The 12,743-nt window shown below is 45.3% G+C and overlaps 2 protein-coding genes across 2 annotated transcripts; both read right to left on the reverse strand.

The window, feature by feature from the left end:
* Positions 1-1,431: 1,431 nt before the first annotated feature.
* On the reverse strand, positions 1,432-3,339 carry LOC135543235 (ADP-ribosylation factor-like protein 6-interacting protein 6). Its single transcript, XM_064970357.1, has 4 exons — positions 2,906-3,339; positions 2,706-2,759; positions 2,400-2,532; positions 1,432-1,834 (listed from the first exon to the last, which is right to left on the reverse strand). The coding sequence occupies exons 1-4, from the start codon at positions 3,060-3,062 to the stop codon at positions 1,741-1,743; spliced, it is 438 nt and encodes a 145-aa protein (XP_064826429.1). The 5' UTR covers positions 3,063-3,339; the 3' UTR covers positions 1,432-1,740.
* A 1,131-nt stretch (positions 3,340-4,470) lies between these two features.
* On the reverse strand, positions 4,471-8,183 carry LOC135543234 (ropporin-1-like). Its single transcript, XM_064970355.1, has 6 exons — positions 8,082-8,183; positions 5,906-6,059; positions 5,484-5,601; positions 5,160-5,321; positions 4,834-5,015; positions 4,471-4,553 (listed from the first exon to the last, which is right to left on the reverse strand). The coding sequence occupies exons 2-6, from the start codon at positions 6,019-6,021 to the stop codon at positions 4,487-4,489; spliced, it is 645 nt and encodes a 214-aa protein (XP_064826427.1). The 5' UTR covers positions 6,022-6,059; positions 8,082-8,183; the 3' UTR covers positions 4,471-4,486.
* Between the last annotated feature and the right edge of the window lie 4,560 nt (positions 8,184-12,743).

The raw sequence follows: 12,743 nt of genomic DNA on the forward strand, positions 1-12,743 counted from the left end.
TTGTTCCCTATGTGTGTGTCCAGGAGTTGTTCCCTATGTGTGTGTCCAGGAGTTGTTCCCTATGTGTGTGTCCAGGAGTTGTTCCCTATGTGTGTTGTCCAGGAGTTGTTCCCTATGTGTGTGTCCAGGAGTTGTTCCCTATGTGTGTGTCCAGGAGTTGTTCCCTATGTGTGTGTCCAGGAGTTGTTCCCTATGTGTGTGTCCAGGAGTTGTTCCCTATGTGTGTGTCCAGGAGTTGCTGGCATGTTGTGAGGAGGATAAAGGTGAGATCAAGGAAGGAATGGACATCGTGCTGAGGGCCTGTGTGTGTGTGTGTGTGTGTGTGAGACATCATTTCAGATAGGAGAAAAGATACAGAAAGCAGGTGAGAGCTTCTTTACTTTTCAGTAGTACAGACATCAGTGTGGGAAGGAGAGACAGTGAAAGCATAATTCAGTGGTTCAGTGAGAATAACTGTCAAATGCACAGATACACTGCATGGAACATACCTCTACAGGTTATATATTAGACTAACAATAAACTATAGATTTAGAATGTGTGAGCCTCATTTAATATTTTAAATGTTCTCTTTATAGCACTAATTTGGCACAAAAACTTCTTTAGGCTAGATATATCACAATATACAGTACATTAAAAAAGGCATCCTGACTTTGTAGAAACCTGGGACTCAACACTTCATCAGCCTGGGACTTGGCCAAGAAGAGGACAGCATGGAGAACCAAATGACAAGGAGCTAGTGAGTGAGATGCTGACTTTAGTACTGGACACATTGTCTCATAGTATCACATCATGTTCTACTGCTTCTCTTGATATGTACACATACACATGGGAAAGATTGTGGGTAAAGTCAGGTAGAACAAGGGGTTCTGGGTAAGGTCAGAGGGTTGTGGGTAAGGTCAGGTAGAACAAGGGGTTCTGGGTAAGGTCAGGGGTTGTGGGAACAGGGGTCAGGTAGAACAGGGGTTGTGAGTAAGGTCAGGTAGAACAGGGGGTTGTGGGTAAGGTCAGGTAGAACAGGGGTTGGTCAGGTAGAGAAGGTCAGGTAGAACGGGGTTGTGGGTAAGGTCAGGTAGAACAGGGGGTTGTGGGTAAGGTCAGGTAGAACAGGGGGTTGTCAGGGTAAGGTCAGGTTGTGGGTAAGGGGGGTTGTGAGTAAGGTCAGGTAGAACAGGGGTTGTGGGTAGGTAGGTAAGAACAGGGGTTGTGGGTAAGGTCAGGTAGAACGGGGTTGTGAGTAAGGTCAGGTAGAACAGGGGGTTGTGAGTAAGATCAGGTAGAACAGGGGGTTGTGGGTTGTGGGTAAGATCAGGTAGAGCAGGGGGTTGTGGGTAAGGTCAGGTAGAACAGGGGGTTGTGAGTAAGGTCAGGTAGAACGGGGTTGTGAGTAAGGTCAGGTAGAACAGGGGGTTGTGGGGTAAGGTCAGGGTAGAACAGGGGGTTGTGGGTAAGGTCAGGTAGAACAGGGGGTTGTGGGTAAGGTCAGGTAGAACAGGGGGTTGTGGGTAAGGTCAGGTAGAACAGGGGGTTGTGGGTAAGGTCAGGTAGAACAGGGGGTTGTGGGTAAGGTCAGGTAGAACAGGGGGTTGTGGGTAAGGTCAGGTAGAACAGGGGGTTGTGGGTAAGGTCAGGTAGAACAGGGGGTTGTGGGTAAGGTCAGGTAGAACAGGGGGTTGTGGGTAAGGTCAGGTAGAACAGGGGGTTGTGGGTAAGGTCAGGTAGAACAGGGGGTTGTGGGTAAGGTCAGGTAAGGCTCCAGATGATGGTGATCGCCGCTACAATGCCATTTAGGACCGCCACACTGTAGCTCATGTGGAAGGAGTGACCTGTCACCTGCCTGAGACACACACACACAATTAGACATCAAGGGTGGCAACACATATCGACAGCTTGAGACTGTAGGGTTCTATCTGGAAAAAGATGATTCTGAGATAATTGGCTTTAAAGTTCTGGACCCTCATTTGTTTAAAAGATATCAGCAATTTTGAACTGAGGTATTTAGACTACTGTATATGTAGAGAACATTGAACAGAACAAGGCTGTTTCAATAACTACATGTTGACTAAAATACAGATAGCTTGGGACTATAATGTTCTCTCTATATGGCATCATTCTCTTTACACACGTGTGTGTCCTGCTATCTGGGCTTGGGAGACAGCAGGCAGCGATGGAACAAGAGGAGTTAGGAAAAGGACAAGAGAATTAGGCTAAGGCCAGTGGAAGAGTTAGGGAATGTAGGTTAGTCAGTGGAGGCTTCTGAGGGGAGGACGGCTCATAATAATGGCTGGAATAGAGTCAGTGGAATGGTATCAACTACATGGTAACCACATGTTTGATATGCCTGATATCATTCCATTGACTCTTTTCCAGCCATTATTATGAGCCGTGTGTGTGTGTGTTACCTGAGGTGGCCAGGGGACAGGGGCGTTGGGAGGAACGTGCCGGGCTCAAAAGAGTCAAAGTAGGTGATGGTCCATGTGAAGCTACAGCAGCAGAACCCTGCTAGCACCGACATGACCAGAACACTCCAGAACCCTACAGAGAGGGGGAGGAGAGAGAGACAGAGGGAGAGAGAGAAGGGGGGGGGGGGGGGTAAGGGGAGAGAGGGGTGGGGTGGAGGGGAGGGAGAGAGAGAGGAACATGTTTTGTTAATTTTCTATTCTGGAGGCTTTGTGTGTATGAACTTTTGTGAACAGACCTGTACTTGCCTAGGAGTCTAACCTCTGAGCCATCCTCTCCAATCACTCTCTCATTCTGCATCTCTGAAACAAACACACAACAAACAGTATACAGAAGTGACAAGATACATAACAATTAACAGAAAGCAATATCATTCAGCTCCTGTCCAAGAGGGTCTTCATCCGCGCATGCGCGACTAAAATTCTGTAACTCTTGACAGACGATGTACCTTTCAAGATGAGGTAAACAAAGGCGCAGAATACTGCAACGACCGACATCACCATTGCACAGCAGAGCATGGAGAAAATCCTTGCGGTCCACAGTCTTCGGTTGTCCCAAAAACTCTGGTCCGGTTTGACCGGACGCTGCCGGTGTTGTATGTCCATCTTGGTAAAAGTCAAGTAACACAACTCAAAAACGTCTAACTAGTTGTCAAAGCAAGCACACGCTAGATATCAACGTAGCGAAGTTAGTTTCCTCTCCCAAACTGCCTTCCTTCAATTAGTGACACGCACGTTGTTAAAATATAATTAGGATGTATTTTAATAGTATCATTGCCCTATGTAAATAATGTCATGTAAAGTTATTTCAACAAGTTCCTTTTCCTAACTTTCTAAACTTCTGACAATGCTTTCAAAACATAGCTCCTTCCTCTTCCGTATCCGAAAACTAAACCCGCCCTAAAAACGTAAATCCAACCGAATAGCATAACTTTTCCTGACGCAACCAACGAACATCTTGTCTATTGGTTTGAACACGTCTATCATCTTCTTTTCTCACCAGTGTTCAGTAGGGCACACCTTATGTATACTTGACCTAGAGGGATGTTCAGCAGAGCACAGTGTAGCTAAACAATTTGCAACATCATTATCAAACAATGTATCACACATTGAAAGAAAGTGTACCAAAACACGCTTCAGCCCAGCTTGAACAAAATGCACTCAGGTGCTCAACTGAGGACATTCCTTACCCCAAGACACTTCAACGGGTGATTATCCACTAAAATAAAGAGAAATGATTATTCTGTATATATCCCATACATTAGGCCAAATATATCTGTAGCACAACAGTCCAGACCAGATTTTTTTTTAAATTACATCCACCTACCTGGTCAGACATGAAAACGTTTGAGAACACCTGTTGCCTATTTTATCAACAGTAAACCAGTTATCTTAACTCTGTCTATATGTTTTCATTTTTTTTAAATGACGTGCAACTCTGTCTGTTTCCTTGAATCCTCCCATCTCTGCAATAATACAAATCTTACACAATGTATTAATCTGACGAATACGACAGTGACCAATCTCTCAGGATTTGGCTTGGACTAGAGATAGTTAGAGAACACAACATTGTATGTGTCCCATTATAGTGTTGCCTATGCTAAACCGGGCTTTTGGGAGCTAGAGTCCTCTATTAATCTCTATGTTTGACTTTTACTATGTGTTTCTGGCCTGTTGTGGCAGCCTCAATCAGTGATGACTTCATGATTGACTTTTGTACACAAACACTTAATGTACTATATTGATGGAGGATATACACAAACACTGTCCTCTGATATTGATGGAGGATATACACAAACACTGTCCTCTGATATTGATGGAGGATATACACAAACACTGTCCTCTGATATTGATGGAGGATATACACAAACACTGTCCTCTGATATTGATGGAGGATATACACAAACACTGTCCTCTGATATTGATGGATGGATATACACAAACACTGTCCTCTGATATTGATGCAATAACAGCGTTTTCTTGGAACCATCTTTATTAGAACAAAGTTCTAAAGGGGAAAGAGGGTGAGTTTATCCCAAACGCACTTTACGACTGTTGACGAAGTCCGACACCTTCACCATCCCATCACGCGCCTTCCTGAGAGACAGACAGACAGACAGTCAGAGATACACACATTTTGTGCAAAGTCAATTTTGTTTCTCACACCTGTGTCTCCTGGTACTTGAGAACTTTTGTTTTCACTGTGTAGCTGCTGTGTTGTTGTGTAGTTGTGTCTCTGTGTAGTTGTTGTGTCTCTGTTAGGTTGTTGTGTAGTTGTTTTGCAGCTGTGTAGTTTTTTTGTTGCTGTGTTGTTGTGTAGTTGTATAGCTGTGTAGCTGTGTTGTTTTTTGTGTAGTTGTGTAACTTTTCAACTCACGCCTGAGCCTCCAAGTAGGTAATGGTTCGGTCTATCTGGGCCTGGGACACCTCTTTGTCCACCGCTGCCAGGTAGAAGTAAAGGAAGCGGAAGGTCTCGAAGGGGACGCAGGCGTCTGGGGGCTTACACGAGCTGTCTGAGTTCAGGATGTACAGCGCGTGGGTCATGGCGTTCTTAATCGTCTGCCAGAGAGAAGTCAGAGGTCACCAAGATAACGGGCCCAAAGGTCATTTGATAATGTCTGTATGTTATTAAGTGTGTGTGTGTGTGTGTGCAACATGCATGCATGAGTGTGTGCTTGCATGCGTGCACAACATCATATGTACCCCTCCCAGATAGCTGCAGCACAGGGCGAAGAATTTTATCCAGTCGAGTTGGTCTCCGAAGCAGCCCACTGTCATGATGTGTCTGAGAAGGTCGTCAGCCAATCCTAACGATAGCCACATCTTGCTCACCTCCTTCTTACTGACTGTGCCATTCTTATGTAGCTGGGAAGGGGAAGGGGGGGGGGGAGAAGGGGTTAGGGAGACGGGAGACGGGGACACAGAGAGAAAGAGTTCACATTTATGTGTGTGTGTGTGTGTGTGCACATGCGTGAGTCATGTATGTGTGTGTCTAGCTGTGGTGTGTTTGTGTGTGTGGCCCCATACCTTTTCGTGCATTGTGGTGAGTACCTCAGGTGTGAGGTCCATGGTGTTGGGGGTTACCACTTTGTCTGGTGTCCTGTTCACAGGTAACGTCTTCCCCTGGACCAGAGCACTGAAGTACCTGTAGCAGACATGCATACCAGCACAATACTGGGTTTAATACAGCAGAGCAGGAATCCTGGTCTTGGAGGCCTGTAGTGAATGTATGCAGGCATATATTCCACACAGTTCAGCTACAACTGACCTTAGATCAGTGGACTTTGTCCCCTATGGGCCCTGGTCAAAAGTAGTGCACTATGTAATGAATAGGGTTCCATTTGGGAAGCAGACGAGGTCAAGGGCCAACTTTCATCCTTCTCCTCTCAGAAGCTACAATACCAAACTGACCTTGCATCAGTGGCTAGGCATAACTTCAAGCTACTCACAGTGTGGCCCATTCCAGCAGGTCTTCAGGTTGTGTCCGGATGGCGTCCTTGGTGAACTGCTTCAGAATGCCGGGGAGCTCTGGAGGGATGACCACTGTTTTACCTGTGTGAGACATTCTAAACCCAGAATGGGAACCAGTGGCAGCAAAAACACCTGTATGGTGAAAAGAAAATGGTATTTTAACCTCATTCTTGCAATATCTGCCTGACTCTAAAATAAAAATGTTATAGGCCCAATGCAGTCATTTTTTAAGTCAATATCAAATAAATTATTGTTAACAATGAAGTACTGTACTTTAATAGATTTATATTAAAATCAGCCATAGGGTTTTTATTTATTTTAAATATTTTCTACATGTAGAATAATAGTGAAAACATAAAAACGATGAAATAACACATATGGAATCGTATAGTAAGCAAAAAACTGTAAAACAAATCAAAATGTATTTTATATTTGAGAATCTTCAAATAGCCACCCTTTGCCTTGACAGCTTTGCACATTATTGGCATTCTCTCAGCCAGTTTCACCTGTAATGCTTTTCCAACAGTCTTGAAGGAGTTCACACATATGCTGAGCACTTGTTGGCTGCTTTTCCTTCACTCAGCGGTCCAACTCATCCCAAACCATCTCAATTTGGTCGGGGGATTGTGGAGGCCAGGTCATCTGATGCAGCACTCCATCTCTCTCCTTCTTGGTAAAATAGCCCTTACACAGCCTGGAGGTGTGTTGTGTCATTGTCCTGTTGATAAACAAATGATAGTCCCACTAAGCCCAAACCAGATGGGATGGCGTATCGCTGCAGAATGCTGTGGTAGCCATGCTGGTTAAGTGTGTCACCACCAAAGCACCCTCACACTATAACACCTCCTCCTCCATGCTTTACGGTGGGAAATACACATGCAGAGATCATCCGCTCACCCACACAGTGTCTCACAAAGACACGGCGGTTGGAACCAAAAATCTCCAATTTGGACACCAGACCAAAGGACAAATTTCCACCGGTCTAATGTGCATTGCTCGTGTTTCTTGGCCCAAGCAAGTCTCTTATTATTGGTGTCCTTTACTAGTGGTTTCTTTGCAGCAGTCTCCTGTGAACAGTTGATGTTGAGATGTGTCTGTTACTTGAACACTGTGAAGCATTTATTAGGACAGCAATTTCTGAGACTGGTAACTCTAACAAACTCTGCAGCAGAGGTAACTCTGGGTCTTCCATTCCTGTGGCGGTCCTCGTGAAAGCCAATTTCATCATAGCGCTTGATGGTTTTGCGATTGCACTTGAAGAAACTTTAAAAGTTCTTGAAATGTTCTGTATTGTCTGACCTACATGTCTTAAACAATGATGGACTATCGTTTCTCTTTGCTTATTTGAACTGTTCTTGCCATAATATGGACTTGGTATTTTACCAAATAGGGCTATCTTCTGTATACCACCCCCTACCATGTCACAACACAACTGGTTGGCTCAAATGCATTAAGAAGGAAAGAAATTCCACAAATTAACTTTAAGAAGGCACACCTGTTAATTGAAATGCATTCCAGGTGACAACCTCATGAAGCTGGTTGAGAGAATGCCAAGAGTGTGCAAAGCTGTAATCAGGGAAAAGGGAGGCTATTTGAAGAATCTCAAATATAAAATATATATTTTGATTTGTTAAATACTTTTTTGGTTACTACATGATTCCATATGTGTTATTTCATAGTTTTGATGTCTTCACTATTATTCTACAACGTAGAAAATGTTAAGAATAAAGAAAAACCCTTGAATGAGGAGGTGTTCTAAAAGTTTTGACTGGTAGTGTAGCTTTTTACCAAAAAAAAAACATTTTAAAAGCAAGAATTTAGCTCGGAATGTCTGAGTGGGGAGGGTAACGCTGAATAGTGAGGTTTGGAACTCCCGCATGATGATGTCAACATGGAAAACCGAAACTCCCGCCTATGCAAACCACCTGATTAGAAGGTCCTATGTAGATTGTATATTTAATAAGCAACTATCAGGAAATAACACCGATACAAAAAAGCTCACTTTTACAGTGTTAGTTTCATCAGCTGTTGTACATTATTATATAAAATACAGGAAAACTGAATTTGGACTGCACTGGGCCTTGGCAGCCCTATAGCCCACTAATAACTGTGGATTCATTTATGAAAACCATGTAAATCAATTAAATAATTAACCTGTAAAAGACGGTGCAGTTCTCTGCGCTTGATCAGACGACGTAAACGCTGTGAAAGCGGGAAGAACAGTAGCAGGTGATGCGCCGGTTATTTTGTATCAGTTTGTGATTCCCGCGTAACAGACGGCAATTGTGACGTCACAGTGTGTGAGTCCTGGGTGTGTGTGAAATGAAAAATAACTAATGTTCGCACGGGGGCGACATTTCCTCGTGTTTTATCATTTGCAGCTCTCGACAGACATTTCTGGGACATTTTCGCAGTAGAATAGTAGTTGATCTATACGAGACGATAGTTTACCTTGAGTCATTCTACCTATAATCGAATAGTAGGGCTATATAACTTTCCTAAGATAAATTAGTTCAACTAAAAGTGATATCCGACATGCCAACATTCCCTTTAACCTTTTATCTTTTATATTTGACAGACATGAATCATCATGTACATCCATATTATAAAGCAGTGATAGATTTAATTAAAAAAGCTAAATGTAGAAGGGAAGGGAGAGATAGATGGGGCACGTGTGTGTGCGCCTGCTTGCTTTTATTTGTGTGAGTCACAGGGGGTTGGTGGCACCTTAGATGGGGAGGAAGGGCTTGTGGTAATGGCTGGAGTTGAGTCAGTGGCGATTTTAGCATGTAAATCATGGTGGGGCAAAATCCCCAAACCAATTTTAGATGCATACCAGCAAAGCCACTACACAACACTAAACAATATATTAATTGCACAATAACGGTGACAAACAGAGCCCACAAACTGTTAGGGCCTCCATAAAGCTGTCCCGACACGGAGCTTTGTTTTCAGCACCATGGAGTGAATCCTTACCACCGCTGCACCTGGCTATCAGTGGAGCCTTGTCTGGCAGCGAAATAGTTCATTCAGCCCCATTTACTGCCTTTTATCAAACATAGCTGTTTGCTGACTTGCTTAATCAAATGTGGTTTCCACTGACAACAGAAATGAAAAAACTATGGCATAAGGGAACGACAAACGGATAAGAGGCAATCCCTAATTTCGATTAAGACATTAATGAACGAGCTAGGACGGACGTAGTCAATATAACTATTTGTTCAACACTTTTGAAATGTACAGCGGCAGAATTCAGAACATAGGCCGTTCTTACAGTATTCTCCTTGTACACCAAGTCAGAACCAAAAGATAAATAAATGGGGCATATAAGCAGCAAATGAAAGCTCTTGCAATATTCAATAATTACATTTCTCTAAAACAGGCTATAGTCTACATGTGCAACACCAAGTCAGAACACACTTAGTATTACTTTCATAGCTACAGGACACATATCTCCCTGGCATATTACATCATTTATGCAGCAGCATACAGGACATTTTGGGACTCACCTTTTGTGCTTTGCCCACTTGAACAGGAAGGTGGTGCGGCGGTCCCTCTTGAGGGCAAATTTTGTCAACAAAAAAGGTTGAATCATGACGACGTCAGTGATCTTCATGTCGAAGCTGTCACACCCTGATCTGTTTCACCTGTCTTGTGCTTGTCTCCACCCCCCTCCAGGTGTCGCCCATCTTCCCCATTATCCCCTGTGTATTTATACCTGTGTTTTCTGTTTGTCTGTTGCCAGTTCGCCTTGTCCCATCAAGCCTACCAGCGGTTTTCCCCTACCCCTGTTTTTCTCTCTTGTCCCTGTTTTCTAGTTTTCCCGGTTTTGACCATTCTACCGGCCCTGAGCCTGCCTGCCGTTCTGTACCTTGTAACTCTGCTCTGAATTACTGACCTCTGTCTGCCCTGAGCCTGCCTGCCGTTCTGTACCTTGTAACTCTGCTCTGAATTACTGACCTCTGTCTGCCCTGAGCCTGCCTGCCCCGTTCTGTACCTTGTGACTCTGCTCTGGATTACTGACCTCTGTCTGCCCTAAGCCTGCCTGCCCGTTCTGTACCTTGTAACTCTGCTCTGAATTACTGACCTCTGTCTGCCCTGAGCCTGCCTGCCGTTCTGTACCTTGTGACTCTGCTCTGAATTACTGACCTCTGTCTGCCCTGAGCCTGCCTGCCGTTCTGTACCTTGTGACTCTGCTCTGGATTACTGACCTCTGTCTGCCCTGAGCCTGCCTGCCGTTCTGTACCTTGTGACTCTGCTCTGGATTACTGACCTCTGTCTGCCCTGAGCCTGCCTGCCGTTCTGTACCTTGTGACTCTGCTCTGGATTACTGACCTATGCCTGCCCTGAGCCTGCCTGCCGTTCTGTACCTTGTGACTCTGCTCTGGATTACTGACCTCTGCCTGCCCTGAGCCTGCCTGCGTTCTGTACCTTGTGACTCTGCTCTGGATTACTGACCTCTGCCTGCCCTGAGCCTGCCTGCCGTTCTGTACCTTGTGACTCTGCTCTGGATTACTGACCTCTGTCTGCCCTGAGCCTGCCTGCCGTTCTGTACCTTGTGACTCTGCTCTGGATTACTGACCTCTGCCTGCCCTGAGCCTGCCTGCCGTTCTGTACCTTTTGGACTCTGCTCTGGATTACTGACCTCTGCCTGCCCTGAGCCTGCCTGCCGTTCTGTACCTTGTGACTCTGCTCTGGATTACTGACCTCTGCCTGCCCTGAGCCTGCCTGCCTTTCTGTACCTTGTGACTCTGCTCTGGATTTACTGACCTCTGTCTGCCCTGAGCCTGCCTGCCGTTCTGTACCTTTTGGACTCTGCTCTGGATTACTGACCTCTGCCTGCCCTGAGCCTGCCTGCCGTTCTGTACCTTTTGGACTCTGCTCTGGATTACTGACCTCTGCCTGCCCTGAGCCTGCCTGCCGTTCTGTACCTTGTGACTCTGCTCTGGATTACTGACCTCTGTCTGCCCTGAGCCTGCCTGCCGTTCTGTACCTTTTGGACTCTGCTCTGGATTACTGACCTCTGTCTGTCCTTGACTTGTCGTTTGCCTGCCCCGTTTTTGTAATAAAGTTTTGTTACTTCGAACTGTCTGCATCTCGGTCTGATCTAGAAAGAGGCCGGAGTTCCCGACTTGGAATTCCGAGTTGGATGACCGTTCAAAACGTATTTTCCCTGTCGGAGCTCGTTTTTTCCAAGTTCCCAGTTGTCTTGAACTCACTGAAGTCTGAGATTTCCCAGTTCCAAATTTCCAGTTGTTTTGAACATGGCTTAAGTCATGCTGGATTGACAGCATGACCAATATATTCAACCTTTTCTGGCCCAAGGCATGAGAATGTTTATCCATTTAAGCTTGGAAAAGAGACCCTTAAACCCAAACTTGGACCACACTCTCACTCCACTGAATAGCAGGCTAGTGATTGCTTTGCAACACTTACAGTTAGCCACTGATTCGTTCCCAACCACTCATTGTTGAATTGGCTGATGAGCACCGATACATTTTATCTATCATTTCTCTTCATATGACAAGGATGGAAAAGGATTTGCCAGGCGATTGTCGACTTGATTCATGATGATGACTGCTTGTCCAGCTTGCTAGCTAAGATTTTGAAAGTATGTTGACATGATCAGTCAAATCAAATCTACGATAGATATAACGTGATTTGATGTCATTTTATCTGTGGCCGGTAACCTTGAACCTTCTTGGATGGGCACTTCTAATGTAAATCTATGGCAGCACCCACGGGGCTTGAATTTTCGAGCTCTCCCCATAGATTTTGCAGTGACGTTGTCCCCATGAGTGAACAGTAGAACACTGAGCCAATCACGGCGCAACTACAGAACATTACCAACCCCTACACTCCATGTTTTCGTTGGCTGCCCCACCACAACAGAAAGCACTGAGCTCGACTGAAACACCTGCATTTTGAGCTGCTTTACTCAAGAAAGCAAAAAATAGACCATGTTGGTATGCGGCTCTATAAAGTTATTTAAAGCGTCTTTTAGCTAAACAGGTGGGGCTCTTTCCCACCTGCCCTGAAGGACCGGTTGCCACTGAGTGGTATGTTATCAAATACATCAAACACGTGGTTTCCATGGTTTCCAGGTGTTTGATGCCATTCCATTAGCTCCATGCCAGCCATTATTGTAAGCCGTCCTCCCCTCAGCAGCCTCCAATGGTGTTTGTGTGTGTGTGTGCGTGTGTTTGTGTGTGGAGATGAGAGCGAGGTTTGGTCTGTTGTTGCGAGGCGATAACAGTAGGTTACACAACCACAGCGGGCGACACATTGATGCTGCGGGTGTCACGGTTAATTGAGTGATGTCACTGAGAACGGTGTTTTTTTCTAAATAGGCGGTTACTGATTTTATAAATAAGAGGAGGCGGGCTGGTGATGCAATAACCAAAGGGTAGCTCCTCCAGGCTATGCGATCAGCATCAAATATAGGCAGCTTGACCCCATTAAGATAGCCCCCTCTTCTCTAATTTGGGAAGAACAAAGCAAACCATGATGTTGCCATCGTCCTTGCTGTGTGAAGACTGGTGGATGAATGACGGCATAGATCGAGCGCATTGATTTTATAGTGCCTGCCAGGGAATAAGGGAAAGTCCCTCCTACAGTCAGCGCAGAGCGATGATGTTCTTCTTGAATCACTTCAGGCAACGTATGTAGTCTATACTACGGGCCTGCCTCGCCTCCGGTTGCACGCGCCGTGCATGGACAGGCTCGGGACTATCGGTGCTCATGCAGTCAGCTGAGCCCGAGCCATCTGCACCGGGTGCGTTTCGGTATAACGCTATTGTTAGATTGGTCGGTAGG

This window comes from Oncorhynchus masou, chromosome 7 (assembly GCF_036934945.1).
Source record: "Oncorhynchus masou masou isolate Uvic2021 chromosome 7, UVic_Omas_1.1, whole genome shotgun sequence".
In the NCBI taxonomy this organism is placed as follows: domain Eukaryota; kingdom Metazoa; phylum Chordata; class Actinopteri; order Salmoniformes; family Salmonidae; genus Oncorhynchus; species Oncorhynchus masou.